Source organism: Notolepis coatsorum (genome assembly GCF_963971535.1).
Source record: "Notolepis coatsorum genome assembly, chromosome: 17".
NCBI lineage: Eukaryota > Metazoa > Chordata > Actinopteri > Aulopiformes > Paralepididae > Notolepis > Notolepis coatsorum.
In genome coordinates, this window is record NC_140181.1 from 32,746,595 (window position 1) to 32,760,037 (window position 13,443).

The following is a 13,443-nucleotide window of genomic DNA, read 5'->3' on the forward strand; positions in this document are numbered from 1 at the left end:
GTCCGTTTCCACCTCCATTCAGAGGAAATAGGTGTCTTATCTTCTTGTCTCACTCTGGAGAAGACTGTAAGTGCATTTCCCATAATGTTGGCGTGTTCCTTTTTAATATGATGTTTTTATTTATTGTGATATGTTGCTACTTTGATTTAGTGCTTTCCCCACTGAGTGATGTGCCTGAATGCTCCAGCATTTTTAAGTGGTGCCTCATTTTAGTACTGCATAGGGGGCAAAACGCTGGTAAGCCTTTTGAAAGTGATTGGATAGCTTACATAAGATCGATTCACAGCTGTGGGTGAACAAAATGAGACGAGCTGTTGCAATGTGTGCTGCGTTCCCTTCTAAAGTAGATTGGTCTGAAATGGTCTGAAAATAAGGCTGTCAAATTTCAAACACAGTGCATTTTTGGTGGACACGGGTCTTGTGGTGCAAGACTATTGCTAAATGAATTAGAGATGTACTAAAATAAAAGAGACTGCACCATTTACAGCTGGAACCTCCAACAGACTCACTCATGAGTTGGATAGTCATATTATATAATATAGGCTAAGCAATAAAGACGTTGGCACCCCAGCACTATGCTCACAAGCAATATTTATCTATCTGTCAGTATTCTAACTGATCCGAGAGCAGTATTTATTTATCTATCTGTCAGTATTCTAACTGATCCGAGAGCAGTATTTATTTATCTATCTGTCTGTATTCTAACTGACCTGAGAGCAGTATTTATGTATCTATCTGTATTCTAACAGACCCGAGAGCAGTATTTATCTAGAATATAGAATAGAATCTTTATTGTCATTGTTGGTACAACGAAATTTAGTTTGGAACATCACCACTGGCATACAAACATAAAATATAGCATGTGCAAAATAATAATGTCAATAATAATAATATAGTATCCATGTCCCAATGTCCTCAATAATAATAATATACCATCAATATCCCAAGTGCAATAGTGCTAGTGCAAATAAATAAATATTACAGTGAAAGTCCAGTGAGTTAATGGATGGAGGGGGGGGGGGGCGTTGACTTGCAATGGATGAAATAGTGTATAGTGCAGCAATGCAAGTCCGGTTCACAGTTATTGTTGTAATGGAGAAGTGGGAGTTATGTTACCGGGGGTTGGGGACGGGGGGTGCGAGGGGACGGGGGGTGCGGGGCGGCAAGTTGATGTTGATCGTTGAGCAGCCTGACAGCCCGTGGATGGATAGAGGCTGTTGGTCAGTCTGCTAGTTCCGGACTGGGTGGATCTATACCTTCTACCAGAGGGCAGCAGTTGAAAAAGATGGTGTGCTGGGTGGTACTGGTCCTGTAAGATGTTATTCACACGACGTAGGCAGCGGGAGGTGAATACTGTGGAGATATCTGGGAGGCTAGCTCCAGTGATCCTCCTTGCAGCCTTGACCACTCTGTGGAGTGGTACAGTACAGTATATGTCTGTATTCTAACTGACCTGAGAGCAGCATTTATTTATCTCTCTGTCTGTATTCTAACTGACCTGAGAGCAGTATTTATTTATCTATCTGTCTGTATTCTAACTGACCTGAGAGCCGTATTTATTTATCTCTCTGTCTGTATTCTAACTGACCTGAGAGCAGTATTTATTTATCTATCTGTCTGTATTCTAACTGACCTGAGAGCAGTATTTATTTATCTCTCTGTCTGTATTCTAGGACTATCTAACTGACCTGATAACAGTGGAGTCGATGCGGTATTTCCGTCACTCTAAGCGGGTCTACCCTCACCGGCCCGTTCTGATGGTGCTGAGCCACGCCGCCCCACATGGACCTGAGGACTCAGCACCACAGTACAGCACCGCCTTCCCTAACGCCTCACAGCACATGTATGTATACAGTACTTACACACACACCATACTGCGGCACGGTCATGCTGGACCTACAAAAAGCCTTCGACACTGTCAATCACTCCATTCTGATTGACAAGCTAAAAGCAATTGGTTTTGATAGTCTATCAGTGAGCTGGATGCAATCCTACCTTGAGGGGAGGGAACAGATGGTGGAGGTAAACGGTACCTTATCCCCCCCCCCTCACAGTGAGCTGTGGTGTTCCACAAGGAAGCATACTAGGACCGCTACTGTTCCTAATTTATGCAAATGACATGTCGTCAGCTTGTGACTGCAACTTGTTCTTGTTCGCAGACGACTCAGCCCTGCTGGTCTCTGACAAGAACAAGTTACAGGTTGAAAAAACCCTCAGCTCGGAACTCGGCAGAATCTGCACATGGCTCGCTGATAACAAACTATCATTACACCTGGGTAAAACAGAGTCCATTCTCTTCGGATCAAATAACAAACTCAGCAAGACCGACGGCTTCTCAGTTACAGTGGGTGACAATATTGTCACAAGGAAAGATGAAATTACATACCTAGGTTCCATCCTAGAAGCAAATCTTTCCTGTGACAAAATGGCATCCAAGGTAATAAAAAAGGTCAACCAACGAACTCGATTCTTGTACCGGATCTCCTCTCTGGTAAACAAGAATACCCTGAAGACTCTGGCAGGAGCGTTCATTCAAGGGTACTACGACTATGCATGCACCTCATGGTACCAAAGCACCTCAAAGGCGCTAAAAACTAAATTACAAACATCTCAAAACAAACTGGTCAGACTACTGCTTGACCTTACTCCTAGAACCCACCTCACCCTTGCCCACTTTGACAACCTAGGATGGCTTAGAGTAGATGACAGAGTACAGCAACTTGCAATGGGCCTGGTCTACAAGATACACTACACGACCAAGATACCCATGTACATGTCAAAATACTTCCCAAAGGTCAGTGAATACCACGATCACAACACCAGAGGGAGCTCCACAAATCATGTTTAACCCAGATTTGGCTCAAACAAGGGACTAAACACGTTTCGCAATTATGCCACATCAATATGGAACGCCCTACCCAAAGCTGTAAAGGAATGTGAATCACTACCCACTTTCAAAACCACTCTCAAAGAACACCTACGGGAGACTGCAATTCGAAACTGGCCCCTGTAAATGTCCTAACCCAACCCCCTCCAATGTACAGTAAATGACCAAGTATGGTTTTGTCAATATTCCAATGTACAGTTTTGCTTGTACAGTTGTAAAGTTTTCAATCAATCAATCAATCAAACACCATAGTGACCTAAATATATCACCATTGTTTGTTTTTTGATATATAGATGTATATATGGATAAATTGATACAGTACATTTAAACTGTTAAGTCAGTATAGCCTCATGACCAGTAAATCTAAACTGGAACAAAGTTCAGTCAAGTGTAATCCAGTGAGGCCAAGGACGAGGAGTGTTGTATAGATGCATGACTATAATGGAATGGAGAGATGGGTGGAGTAGGTAAGAGGAGAGGAAAAGGAGGAGGTGAAGAGGAGAAGAGTGGAGAGGTTAGAAGAGAGGAGAGTAAGTGAGTGTGTTGAATGTAGTCATTTATATTCTAGAGATAATTCATACTGGTGTGTGTGTGTGTGTGTGTGTGTGTGTGTGTGTGTGTGTGTGTGTGTGTGTGTGTGTGTGTGTGTGTGTGTGTGTGTGTGTGTGTGTGTGTGTGTGTGTGTGTGTGTGTGTGTGTGTGTGTGTGTGTGTGTGTGTGTGTGTGTGTGTGTGTGTGTGTGTGTGTGTGTGTGTGTGTGTGTGTGTGTGTGTGTGTGTGTGTGTGTGTGTGTGTGTGTGTGTGTGTGTGTGTGTCAAGTAGAGTAATGAGAAGCAGTGTTCTTGATCATTAATCACTCTGTCTCTCTCCCTCTTCTCACACACACACATGCGACAGCTCTCCCACACACACATGTTTCCATGCATTGTGGGGACATTCCATAAATCTACATTCATTCCCTAACCTCTGGGCAAAAGAGCCCTGCTTGTTATTGCACTTTGTTTACGTGTTTTGATTTGATATTATGTGTGGGTTGGAGTTGAGTGCGGAGAGGGGAAGGGTTGGCATTGCTGACCACCCCTCAAACTCTGCCAAGAGAGGTCTGGAGAAATGTACTGTATAATAAGTTACTATATAGAGCTCTGCAGTCGACTCCACCCCTTTCCCTGCTGGTTCCGGAAAACAACCAGAAGATACAAATGTTAGTCTAACCTTTGGACTACCCTTTAAGAGATCCATTATACAAAAGCCATAATATACACATCACTACATTTAAATCAAATTAAAATTGTATAATTACTGGAGTTTGAGCAAGAGAACTACGATACCCAGCACCCCCTGGTGCATCGGCCACTCTCTGGTGCAGTAGCTTCTATATAATTCTATGGCAAGTCAGCGTGGAGTTACACATTAACCAGATTTCATGCCACGTTTTTTCAGCTTTTCTCTTCTTGGCCCTAAAGGACATCAACTCACATCACGCTAACATTTCATTAGAAAAATCCATCTTTAAAGATGACTTTGAGACAAAGTTACACTGCAATTAACTTTCAGACAGCACAGTACCTGGATGATGAATTAATTTAGCTTTTTGTTTTTACATGCTCTTGTTGGTCATTTGTTGGGCATAATTTCAAAAGTCCAATTTTATAAATTATTTTAAAACATGATAAACCCCACATGCAATGTTTTGAATGTTAATTCTGAGTAAATGAAAACATAGCTGTGCATATATTTTTTTTCTGAAAAGTGGGACCAGTGGTACATCACCAAACTGGGCAAAGCTCTATGGTTATATCATGAAACGGGGTAGCTCAAATCAAGTAATATGATTGGTTCATAGCCATGGTATATCAGACTATATTATATATACTATACTATATGTCTAATTCCTTTGCACAATTCAGTATCACTCTGTGTCTGAAAACAAGCCAGTAGCTTATCTGTCCAGAGTCAAACACAACTGTACCAGCAAAGAGGAGCGCTAACATGACTGAACACTACTTCAACAATTACACAATTAATGGTGACATCCAGATAAATGTTAATAATCAGCCCAATCTTTAAGCATGCTTGACTAGATGATTGGGGGGGGGGGGGTAAATTAGACGACTGGATAGCTACCTAAGCGTTGTGCTAAACATACTGTTAGATCACTGTTTGCAAAAGTTTCTCTGTGCAACCTTCAACTCTCTGTCTCTCTCCCCATCTCCTCCCCTCTCTCTCTTTCTCTCTCTCCCTTGCTCTCTTTCTTCCCCCTCTTTCTCTCCTCTCTCTCTCAGTACTCCTAGTTATAACTATGCTCCCAACCCAGACAAACACTGGATCATGAGGTACACAGGAGCCATGAAGCCCATCCACATGGAGTTCACTAACGTCCTGCAGAGGAAACGACTTCAAACACTACTGTCTGTAGACGACAGTGTGGAGAGGGTCAGTCACACACACACACACACACACACACACATACACACAGTCACACACACACACACACACGCACACACACACACACACACACACAAATTCAAATGGTAGAATCTTGTAAATATTTAGCTCTTTTAACACCTGTGTGGAACACCTTTCTAAAAGGTTGAAAGTGAACATTGGTTTCTTCTTGTATTGTGTTTTGTGTGTCTTATGTTTTGTAGCCTATGTCTTTCTTTGTTTGTATTTGATTACTGTAACATTCTGTACATGCATGCTTTGTCTCTCCCTCCGCCTTAAAACCCCTCCACGATGTGTATCACAGTGCACTGCATTTTATCACCGGAGATACATTTCTCACTCACCATTGTATGTTATATGAAAAAGTGGGATGGCCTTTTTAAACTTTTTTAACTAACATATAGTCAAGTCATATAGTAAATTTGAACAATTTAAGAAATACAGGAATATGACTCAGGATTTTATCAAAACGAGCAAACAGAACTACTACTCGGAGATGATTAAAGAAAATAGCAACAATCCATCGAAACTTTGGAAAACACTCAAATATCTAGGCTGCAGTAATAAATCAAATAGCAAGGCCACTGAGGCAAACATAGGGATACACACCGACAAGGGAGTAGAGTTTGACAAAAGCAAAGTTGGAATTTTTTTAAAACCTTTTTCACTTTAGTTGCCAGCAAGCTAGTATCTGACTTGCCAGACAGAACAGGAGAATATGGAGAGGACTTTGTCACTCAATACTACAGAAACCTGGGGGTTGAGGAGGGAGCTTTTTCCTTCAACATGATCACAGTTGATTATGTAGACAAGATGCTATGCGAGCTCAATGTAAGTAAGGCTACGGGGCTCGACGACATCAGTGCTACTGTAGGTATCTAAGAGATGCCTCAGCAGTTATTGCCCCACACATCACTCACATAGTTAATCTCTTACTTGAGCAGGGAAAAATGCCCACTGATTTTAAACTAGCAAAAAACAATCTATAAAAAGGGGAGTAAAACAAATCCCAGCAACTACAGACCAGTCTCAATTTTAAATAAGATAAGATAATCCTTTATTGATCCCCTTGGGGACATTTGGGTGTCAAAGCAGCATGGGGGGATACAGGGTGGGCGATGCATAGCTTCACAGTCCTATATACACTATATGTACACTTAAGGTATAGATACAAATACAATATAGTAATATAAAAAGTACAACACACAAGATAGTCCAGTGGTGAGAGTCCAGTGATATGAGTCTCTAGTGCAGGGGTCTCAAACTCAATTTACCTGGGGGCCGCTGGAGGTAGAGTCTGGGTGAGGCTGGGCCGCATCAAATATTCCACAAAAAAGAGTTTCAAGTATTCAAAAAAAAAGTACAACTGATCCAATCTTCTCAATCTTTAGCAATAACATTTCAGAACATGAACAGTTCTTCAGAACATGAACGGTTCTTCAGAACATAGGCTTCTCAGTGGTGTCAGTGGACTCATCCACAGCTATGGAAATGCACTGTGCATTTTTTTATTCTATCACAAAGCTGTTTAATCAAATCACCAGCCAGTATTTCAGTTATTCTGGTTGCTGTGCTATCTGAAGGGGATTTGCTTTTGTTTGCCTTCAAACATGATCTCCATCACTTCAGTCATATATTATATCCAAAGTCATAGAAAGGATCATTAATGATCAAATAAACGAATACCTCTCTACAAACAACCTGTTGTACGACTCGAGCTCCAGTCTGGATTTAGAACATCATATTCCACAGACACATGTTTATTATATCTGACAGACCAAATTAGAACAGAGGTGGACAAAGGTCAATTCTGTGGGATGGTTTTAATAGACTTACAAAAAGCCTTCGACACTGTTAACCACGACATACTTTTATATAAACTGAAGGCTATGGGTTTTAACAGTATATCCTTAAGGTGGATGGAGTCTTATCTGAGAGGCAGGAAACAAGTAGTGGAAATTAATGGGACCATATCCTCCTCACTCCAACAGACGTGCGGGGTGCCGCAAGGAAGTATTTTAGGACCACTTTTATTTCTTTTATATGTCAATGACATGAAAACTGCATGTGATTGTAAACTGTTTTTATTTGCGGACGATGCTGCACTCATGGTCTCCCATTAGGACAAAAGAGAAGTAGAGAGGTCACTCAGTCTAGAGCTTGTCAAGATCAGTCATTGGCTGGTCAAAAACAGGTTATCCCTACACCTGGGTAAAACCGAAGCTATCCTTTTTGGCTCGGCCATACGACTTAAGAGGTCTCCTGGGTTCAAGGTAGTGGTAGGAGATATCGAGGTAACAGCAAAGGAGGAAGTCACATACTTAGGATGTATTTTGGACAACACCTTATCACAAAAGGTGGTCACAAAGATCAATCAGAGAATAAAATTTCTCGGTAGAGTGTCCACCTATATTAACACGTCAGCAATGGAAGTCCTGGCAGGGGCACTGATCCAATGTCATTATGACTATGCATGCTCCTCCTGGTACACTGGCATCACAGTAGCACTGAAAGGTAGGCTACAGACAGCTCAGAACAAATTAGTTAGAATGATTTTAAAACTCCATCCCAGGACTCACCTTACACAGACACATTTTAACAGCCTCAAATGGCTCAGGGTTGAGGAGAGGGTCTCTCAAATAAAACTCAACATAACACATAGGATACTCGGGAATACTGTCCCTCAGTACCTCAGTGGATATTTTAACATGGTAAGGGATGTACACGGACACGCCACCAGGGGGAGCCCTACAGACATCGTCCCAGTGAGATGCAATAGGAAAATAGGCCAAAACGCATTCCTATATTCAGCAGCAGTACAATGGAATAGCCTACCAATGGATTTGAAGACCATAAGCCCCTTCTCCACTTTTAAATTAGCTATAAAGAGGTGGATCATAAGTAGCAGAAGCTGGGAGTAGTGAACAAAGGGTTTTTAATGTGTTGTTCCCTTTTTATTCTTTTATTGTCTATAAAATGGAATATTATTGTATGTATTTTTTTGTTTTTATACCACACATCCTGACATACAGACACTACAAACACCCACGTCCACACACCAGTACATAAATCCACTGACACCAATGATGAAGGACCAGAATGGAAACAAGCCTATGGCTTTATTGTGTTTTATGAAATCCTATTGGTAAATGGAGAAAATGTATACCTGTTTCATATTGTGATCAAATGTATATGTGTGAGTTTCCATTCTAAACCAATAAACTATTCAATCAATCAAATACATTATTTTATGTATGCATCAGAGAATGGCTTCTTGTGTTTAGCCAACACCCATGCCACTGAGTGAGGACTTGGTTGCTTTTTCTCATTGTGACATAGATTTAACAATAATTCTGCTTGCAGCTTGATATGATGATTTCATTCAATTTATTTTTGTGGTTCTTAGCACTGAATTTTGAGGAAAGGTTGCATCAAAATAACTGTTTTGTTTCGTAGTGGTGTTTCAAATTCACAAGAGCTACTGTAACTGAGGGGTACAATTCCCTGACTGTATTAATAAGTATGGTATCATTAAACCACTACCGTCTTTATGTACATTCTACTGGCCATACCGTACACAAGTATATGATGATGAACACTTCCCCACAATGAAATCGGTTCCACACAAAGTTGTAATTAAGTATTTATTGCAGCAAAAGGTACATAATATACTTCTCTATTTTACTTTGAATGCGCTTATAAGGCAAAGGAATGTGCGTAGGCAAATCAATAATGAATGTCCATTCTCATATTACGCAGGAGATGATAATACAACTTGAATATTAGGAATTATATCTATGGTACTCAGGGGAGGCAGCGGGAGAGTCTGGTAGGGGGGTTCCCACCGGTTGTAAGCCAGCAGGGGGAGGAAATGTTCGAATGCAAAGTCTGGTTCCACGGGGACTCAATAAGCTCCTGCTATGGGAGGCGGTATTACTCCCTGGATCAGCAGACGAAAAGCAGCAGCCGTAATCCCAGTATGCGTGCAGCACAGGTGAAAGCCGGCCAGCCTCTCCAATAGAGACGGGCTCGAGTGATGTTCCTCACGTCACGGGTAAATCCCACAGTAGTGGGTGTAGACGATTCTTCTCCGCTCCAACAGCCTGGTCCAAAGCAACAATAATAATAATCCAGCCGGAAAGGGGCTCTGCATTCACCGGTGTAGATCCTCCGGTGCGCGGTACTTCACATTAACTAAGTTGAACTTGACGTCATTCCATTAAGCTCTGACACTTTACTATCCTATTCGCACGCGGCTATAAGTGCTCTATTTAGACGCACAGTTGCTCACTTCACTTGGTCGTTGACTCGTGATGAAGGCTTTACTAGCAAGGAGCGAACGATACGTTGAACAAACGTATTAGGATAAGACAAGACTCTATTTTGGGGCAAAAACGGGCCCTACTTCACCGCACGTCGTATCGTGGGTGAGGCTTCACTTGGGTAACTCGAACTGAACTCGAACTAAGACTACTTCTGTATTCACCTGCGCCATATTTATATGTCCGGTGAATAAACTAGTGCCAACCTTATTTCTGTCTCGTATTCCTGGGCAAAGCCGGGCATGTACAGACATGTCCTGACGGTGGCTTTGAACTCGACTCTGAGGGTATGGCACTGGCGCTGGTGGAACGCTATCCAATAAGAGAACGAAATATTATGGTCTGTACTAGGTTAAAGGGATATTCCGTGTATATGTACAAAGAATACACAAGGGATATCAAACGATATACAAATATTATGCAATATATATCAATCAGTAAATATATATATTCGGTTTAATCTGACCCTTTGTAACAGCTACCGTTTCTTGGCATATTAGGCACATTGGTTTGGTGCTGGGAGGATGAACGCATATTTTTCAGTCCATTCACCTTTGAATTGCAGCGATTTTCACTATCTACTTTTCTTTTACTGGCCATCTTTGAACATGCCATATTTTTCTACTAGCTGCCTGCTGGCGAAACTAGGCTACTAGCTACATTTATCTCACGGAGATGCAACTGGGAACGAGGCTACTAGGTACAGTACCTGCAGATTAGACTACCTGTTGAAAGAGATGACAAGCATTCCGTCAAGAGCCACCCTACTCTGCCTCTGATTCGCAGACTGTGGGTGGGGGGGGGGGGGACGCTGACAGGACGCTGAATGTGATTGGACCAGAGTACACTGACACAGACAGTGTGGAGCAGTGCAGCCGGAACGGGCAGAGCACTGCTTGCAGAGGAGATAGCAGAGAATTTCGAGGATGCCTGCGGGTGACAGGATATATTTTCCTTCCTCCGGAATCACGTTTCAACCAAGTCACTAACGTAACGTTGCTGTCATGAGCCTGCGCTGTGGTAGTCTACAAGTGATCAAATAAATAAAACTTCCAACTCGTGCAACGGCGCGGCAAAAAGTTGTGTGCAGGCCGCACTAACACTAAACTTTGATGTCAAGTAGGGGGCCGCAAAATATCATCCAGCGGGCCGCAATTGGCCCGCGGGCCGTTGAGTTTGAGACCCTTGCTCTAGTGCAAAGAAACAAGATAGTCGGTACAGTGATGTGAGTCTCTAGTTTTCAAGTTCCGAGTTCTGACAGTGATAGCTCTGGCAGCAGAGCCGGCTGGTCCGGCCGCCCGAGCCCTTTGTTGTAGAGCCTGATGGCTGCCGGTATAAAGGACCGGCCCAGACGGTTTGTGGTGTGTCGGGGGGGGGGGGGGGGGATGAGTCTTAGGGGGCTTTCACACTAGCCATTCGGGGTCGAATCAGAGCGCGATCGCACCAAAATAGGGTGTGATGAGATTCGCTCCAAACCTGGACGGCTGGAATAGGTGGTCTCGGGTGCGAACCAGCGTCCCCGACGACAGAGCGGGGCGTGGTGTGCAAGCTTACTGTAATGCTTTCATGCTTGCTTGAATTTTGGGCAGATAAAAACATACAGCAACAACTGGACAATACCCACAAAAACTATATTTATGGGCAATTTGGCGAGTTCAGACCGCAAACAAACAAGCATGTTGAGCCTCACGGCTCAGTGGATGAAAACTTCGAGATGAAGCCACGTTACAAGCCCAAGACTTCCCTGGCTCGCATTAGGCCTGGCAATTTTTTTGCCATTGCTATGTCTATACATTGGTTTCTTGTTCGAATGCATTTATTTCTATAGACCAGTGGTGCCCAACCAGTCGGCCGTGATCGACCGGTAGATTGCAGGCTCATTTTCAAGTAGGCCGCGAGATAATTTTTATATAACATCGAGTATGTTGTCACGTCGCGCCTGAGATGAGGCTTGCTTTAGCGCAGAGCTTTCCTCTCATTTCATTATGGACACAGACCAGCGCGGACCTTCAATGACATGCAATTGTAATTTCATTAGACACAGACCAGCGCGGACCTTCAATGACTAATTGACGCGAGCAATGGGCTAACGTTAGCTGCTAACTAAGTTATTCCATAACTAGGCTAAGCTAACTAGCGTTAGCCGCTAACCAGCGTTAGCCGCTAACCCTAGAAACGCTCAAAGCGGACTCTATGACACCAGTTCCATTCGTGAGAAAAGGGGGTGGGTTATATTGACAAGGCTTGACAGCAGAGGTTCAAAGATAACTTCATATTTATTGGTTATTCGTTTCTTTATATCCAGTTTCCATCACGGTGTGTTCAAATGTTGTTGCCGTTCGAGTGTGACATCATCGCCTACGGCAGCTTACACGCTCAAAACGCAAACCTAAAAAACAAAACCCGGAGCGAACCAAGACTGCAGTGTGTACACAAACCAGAGGGGGGAGAGGGAGGGGGGGAGTTCGCACTCAAAGACGGAGCGGAGCACCCGTTCCTAATGAGAAAGCCCCCTTAGGCTGAACGTGCTCTTCATTCTGGTTAGCTCCTCAGAGAGGGGGTGAGAGGGGTTCTCCAGGATGGCTTCTAGCTTTTTCCTCATCCTCCTCTCAGCCACCACCTCTAGGTTATCCAGCTCACCACCCACTACTGAGCTAGCCTCCTTCACCAGCTTGTCCAGCTTGCTGGAGTCCCTTGAGTTGATGTTGCCCCCCCAGCACACCACAGCAAAAAAGAGGACGCTGGCTACAACCGACTGGAGGAAATATAGCAGCAGTCGGTTGCACACGTCGAACAACCTGAGTCTCCTCAGGAAGAACAGCCTACTCTGTACCTTCCTGTAGAGGGCCTCAGTGTTGTCCAGTGTTGACCAGTCCAGTTTTTGTTCAGGTGAACTCCAAGGAACTTGTAGGACTCCACCATCTCTACCTCCTCCCCTCCGAGGATTATGGGAGAAGGGGGACCCTTCCTACCTCTCCGATAGTCCACCACCAGCTCCTTTGTCTTGCTGACGTTGAGTTGGAGCTGGTTACTGTCCGACCATCCTACGAAGCTCTCCACCAGAGCCCTGTATTCAGCCTCATCGTCGTCCACAATGTAGCTGAAGATGGAGGAGTCATCGGAGAACTTCTGCTGGTGGCACGTTCTTGTGTTGTAGCGAAGTCGGAGGTGTAGAGGGTAAACAAAAAGGGTGACAGCACGGTACCCTGGGGAGCGCCGGTGTTGCTCACCAGCACCTCTGATTGGCTGCCCTGAAGTCTCACGTACTGAGGTCTGCTGGTGAGGTACTGTAGTCGGTGATCCAGGCCACCATTCCCCGGTCCAGCTGCATCCCAGTGAGCTTCTCCTCTAGCCGCAGTGGCTGGATGGTGTTAAATGCGCTGAAGAAGTCGAAGAACATGATCCTGAGCTGCGTGGCCTCTCCAGGTGTGTATAGGCCCTATGGAGCATGTAGGTGATGGCGTCCTCCACACCAATGTTTGCCTGGTAAGCAAACTGCAGGGGGTCTAGGGAGTCACTCACCAGGGGCTTGAGGTGCTGCAGGACCAGCCGCTCAAAGGTCTTCATGACGTGTGACGTCAGAGCGACCGGCCTGTTGTCATTGAGGGCACTTGGGCGCCCCTTTTTGGGCACCGGGACAATGCAGGAGGTTTTCCATAGCTGGGGCACCCTCTCCAGGGAGAGGTTGAAAAGGTGCTGGAATGGTGCCGCCAGTTGTCCAGCGCACGCCTTGAGCACCCCTTCGGACCTGGTCGTTAGTGATGATCTGTGGGGGTGGGGTGGTGGGTC

At 44.1% G+C, this 13,443-nt stretch overlaps 1 protein-coding gene across 7 annotated transcripts in view; it reads left to right on the forward strand.

Moving 5' to 3' along the window:
- LOC311244466 (extracellular sulfatase Sulf-2-like) overlaps positions 1–13,443 on the forward strand; it is a gene marked incomplete at its 3' end in the record, with an annotated part of 225,486 nt that overhangs the window by 158,251 nt on the left and 53,792 nt on the right. For all 7 annotated transcript variants that reach the window (XM_084333994.1, XM_084333992.1, XM_084333996.1 and 4 more), the window contains 2 exons: positions 1,674–1,843; positions 5,170–5,320. In XM_084333994.1, coding sequence (XP_084190120.1) covers positions 1,674–1,843; positions 5,170–5,320 — 321 coding nt within the window. The remainder of the gene's footprint in view (positions 1–1,673; positions 1,844–5,169; positions 5,321–13,443) is intronic.